Below are 4,791 nucleotides of genomic sequence, written 5' to 3'. Positions count from 1 at the left end.
TTACACACATTGCTCTCGGATATGTAATATCATTATCAACTACAGCTATAGATTTAATAACAATCTCTTTTAAATAATTTCACCAAGTAGAAGAAAGAAAATTGTGTTTAAACGTATTTTTGTCGTGTGTTTCGCCTTAGTTTTCTGTATGTCATAAGGACACATGTTGGCTCTTTGTTCTTGCCATGCAGCTTTAAGCATATGTGCTGATTTAAGAATTTTATTTTCTAATAATCATTATTGTAGTTTACATTTTAGTGATTTTCATCTGTAAGTCCCAATAACAAAAAAGACGTAAATATTACAGTTATTGTAAAATCAAAGATACATTATAAGTTATTCCACTGTAAACCTATTACCATTTGATCAAGCTTCTTAAAGTTATTCCACTGTAAAACTATTACCATTTGAACAAGCTTCTTAAAGTTATTCCACTATAAAACTATTACCATTTGAACAAGCTTCTTAAAGTTATTCCACTGTAAAACTATTACTATTTGAACAAGCTTCTTAAAGTTATTCCACTGTAAAACTATTACTATTTCAACAAGCTTCTTAAAGTTATTCCACTGTAAAACTATTACCATTTGAACAAGCTTCTTAAAGTTATTCCACTGTAAAACTATTACTATTTGAACAAGCTTCTTAAAGTTATTCCACTGTAAAACTATTACCACTTCAACAAGCTTCTTAAATTTATTCCACTGTAAAACTATTACCATTTCAACAAGCTTTTTAAAGTTATTCCACTGTAAAACTATTACCACTTCAACAAGCTTCTTAAATTTATTCCACTGTAAAACTATTACCATTTCAACAAGCTTTTTAAAGTTATTCCACTGTAAAACTATTACCATTTCAACAAGTTTCTTAAAGTTATTCCACTGTAAAACTATTACTATTTCAACAAGCTTCTTAAAGTTATTCCACTATAAGACTATTACTTTTTCAACATACTTCTTAAAGTTATTCTACTGTAAAACTATTACCATTTGATCAAGCTTCTTAAAGTTATTCCACTGTAAAACTATTACCATTTGATCAAGCTTCTTAAAGTTATTCCACTGTAAAACTATTACCATTTGATCTAGCTTCTTAGGAAATGCAATATTTTAAATTTGATCATATAACACATCAGTCGAAAAGAAATGAGTCATTCGATGCTTCTATTCGTATGTATGGATATATATATACCAGTTGAGCGTAGATAGAAATACGTATTTGACTCCCTTTGTTAATATGTATGTGTAATTTGTTTGACAGAAATAAAATTGTGTTTTTTATCAGAAATATTATCGTTAAACCTTTAGTTAGGCCAGCATCAGAAATATGTTTGATATATTAAGTAAGAAAAATGTCAGATTTATTTATTTTGGTGATTGTCCTTTTATCTACTTTGGTAAATATCAGAAATTTTAAACTGCTCGTTCACCGAGCTTTCCAATTTATAAATCACTGATAACATAACAGCTTTCAACATATACCTTGCATTCAAATATTAGAATCAGTAATCACTAAAAAAAAAAAAAAAAAAAAGAAATCGTGCTAAATTTTGTGACCAGTTCATTTGTCTATCTCATTTTCTCTCGTTTAGTTTAAAGCTACTGTAGTAGTACTCGCAAGTTGGTAAAAGCTGACTAACACTTTGGCCACGAAAACTAAAATACAATTGACTTAGGAGTGAGACAGGGAGTTGAGAATGGCGCCCCCTAGTGGCACAACGGTAAGTCTGCGGGTGGTGTGCAGAGCACAGATAAAGGCCTCTTATGATTATGGCGACGAACTCGCAATCTGCGGGTTCGAGTCCCCGTCCCACTAAACATACTCGCCCTTTCAGCCGTGGTGGGCGTTATAAAGTGACGGTCAATCCCACTATTCGTTGGCAAAAGAGTAGCCCAAGAGTTGGTAGTGGGTGGTGTTGACTAGCTGACTTCCCTCTAGTCTTTCACTGCTAAATTAGGGACGACTAGCGCAGATAGCCCTCGTGTAGCTTTGCGTGAAATTCATAACAAACCAGTTGAGTATTGGGTTGAAGCAAATGTAAGTACTCTCCAAGTCTTATCGAGACGTGAAATATAGTGTTTTTTGTTGTTTTAAGTTACCTTAGAGATACGCTGATAAGCTGTACAAGTTGGAGCTACTTGATATCTCGTAATTAAATATCCACACAAAAAGCTTCATATAAACTAAGCATTTCCATATAGAAACACCACCTGTATCTTTATTTTTGGACTAGCATCAATTTTATTCACGAATGACTGTACATAATTAAATAAAATGTCTGATTACAACTGGTAGTATTATAACGTTTTGAATTATGAAAACGAACCATTAGTGCTACGTACCAAAACTCACTGTGCTGGCGTGCTAATTTTTTATACAGAACGACGCTTCAACTGTTTATGCGGCTTTTGTTATGCTTAGACAGTAAAGAAACATTGCTTTTAATAATAAACGTTTTTCATGAGAGAATAGAATACTTCAATTAATGTTTAGTATCTGATATGTATGTAACAAATAACTTTCCTATAAACTGTTAACATCAATAAAAATAAGTTTGCGAACGTTTTTTTTTTTATTATTAATACATTTCATTAAAGGCTCAATGTATAACTGGTTAAATTCTGAAAGATCCTTTCATGTTTATGGATTTTAAAGAATATTTTCAAATAAACGTACATGAATTAATTTTAATATATTTTTTGTTATTAAGTGCTAATTATATAATATTACAATACAATAAATTAAACGTAACATTCGTTGCACGTTCTTCAGCTTCTATAACTGCATGGTTAACAACATTATCCAAATTCAATATCTCTCGATATATCCTTTCGTTCCTCCTAATGACAAAAGAAAGAGAATGTTCAGGATCTCTAGAAATAAAAGCATTTAATTTATGTTAAATTCTGATATGTGCAAGTGAATCATGCCCTAGGAGAATAGATTCTATTTGTGCCGAACACTGAAAACTGCAAATAGATATAGCAAGCTGAGGTACCTGTCTTTTGTCCGGGTTATGAACATTTAAAAAAATGTGGGGGTGGTAGCTATGAAAAATAACACAAAAATCCGAACTTTCACACAATTTAATAATAACACGTGATTACAATATTGATTATTACCTCATCAAACGTTTTGTATCAGCTTTAAGAACTCAATATGTATTTACTTAAAACATGGTATACGTTGTGTGATGGTCAGGGTGAAAGAGGTAGCGGTGAAAGTAGTGGCTGTAGGTGTACTTTCTGTTGCCTGCTTTCAACACACAGCTCTTAAAGTCTTTCCACAGTGTTTCACGTGATTAATTAATTGATGGTCATTGGCAGCAGAAGTGTTTTACGGGCCAAAGTTGAGAGGTCACGGGTCAAAATAGGAAAGTAGGTATAACTCATGAAACGGCTGTTAGAGTAAAAACTTCAGCTAAGTTTATGTATTATTGTGATAGTGGTGGCCATGCTTTTTTATTGCATTCTTCCATAGAGAACGCTAGCTCACTCTCTGAGATATATACGACATTTGTGTGCCCTTCCCTCACACTGTGTGTATGTTGTGTTATAGAAAATGTCATAAAGTTTTATTTTTCGGTGCAATGATGTGCCATTTATGAATGCAGTTAACATTAACTTACGTCAAATGCTCAATAACAGCAATAATGGGGTGTGGAGGGGGAAAAGCAGAGCCATTTAAGCATCAGAACATTGTACATGACAACTTTTTGACGAACAGTGAAGACAAGTTGATTTATTTAGGCCTAGTTTATAAACAACGTCGGTCTGAAAATTTCGCCAGCATTCTAGTCAAATTTTTTGCTAAAGCTGGACAGTTGCGTATTTTATATGTTTATTGGTAAAATCACGTGAAATTTGACTGTTATATTTTAAAAATCAAACAATTTCTAAATATTATTGATTTCTTATTGATTCTTAAAATTATATCAAAGTAACCAATAAAATATTTAGTTTTAAAATTTACATACAGACTCTGGGGTGTAAGCTAATTATCATATATCAGTAAAGCTGAAAACAGAAAAGTGGGGTAGAATAAAACAATTATTGACTGGTGATTTCGGGCAAGCAGATCATTTGTTGCCCTGATAACCAGTCAATAATTGTTAACTGTACTCTGTTCAATTAAGTTGAATATACCGATTTCAGGTATGCAGTTAGACGTAGATAATGAGTAGTGAAATGTTTATAAGCAAAAATGTTCAGCCTTCAACCAAAATTAATGAAAAGAATTTTAAAATACAATTTATAACTGTAAGAAAATTATTATTTAGTAAATTGACATCAATTTTAGCATAAATTAATTTTAAAAATAATTAAACATTAAAAATAGTTATTTAAACATCAAATAATAATAATATCTTCCAGCCATTTCCCACCGACTACCTTAAGCCTACTTCCCTCTTTATCTTACCGAAAATAGTGTTCACCTTGTCTATATAATTGTCTCTCTTCCCCTTCCTAAATTTAGCTCACCTTGTCTCCAATCTTTCTTTAAGTTACTCAAAGCGTAGCTCCCAATGTTTCCAGTCTTTCTTTACTTTGTGCAAAATAGAATTCACCCTTTCTTGAGAACTGTCTTTCTTCGCCTTCCTCATAAGAGCTCACCTTGACTTAAGTCTTTATTTAAGTTGCCCAAAATAAAACTCGCCTTGTCTCCAGTCTTTCTTTAACTTACCCAAAACAAAGCTCACCTTGTCTCCAGTCTTTCTTTAACTTACCCAAAACAAAGCTCACCTTGTCTCCAGTCTTTCTTTAACTTACCCAAAACAAAGCTCACCTT

At 32.1% G+C, this 4,791-nt stretch overlaps 1 protein-coding gene across 2 annotated transcripts in view; it reads right to left on the bottom strand.

The window, feature by feature from the left end:
* Window positions 1-2,622: 2,622 nt before the first annotated feature.
* LOC111086939 overlaps window positions 2,623-4,791 on the bottom strand; it is a 24,160-nt gene continuing 21,991 nt past the window's right edge. Inside the window, exon 8 of one of the 2 annotated variants that reach the window (XM_022391821.1) lies at window positions 2,623-2,843. In XM_022391821.1, the coding sequence (XP_022247529.1) occupies window positions 2,812-2,843 (32 nt within the window). In that variant the 3' untranslated portion in view covers window positions 2,623-2,811. The remainder of the gene's footprint in view (window positions 2,844-4,791) is intronic. The other variant, XM_022391822.1, reaches the window with a different exon arrangement.

This window comes from Limulus polyphemus, unplaced genomic scaffold (genome assembly GCF_000517525.1).
Source record: "Limulus polyphemus unplaced genomic scaffold, Limulus_polyphemus-2.1.2 Scaffold1569, whole genome shotgun sequence".
Taxonomy (NCBI): Eukaryota; Metazoa; Arthropoda; class Merostomata; order Xiphosura; family Limulidae; genus Limulus; species Limulus polyphemus.
This window is presented reverse-complemented; position numbering and strand designations above follow the sequence as displayed.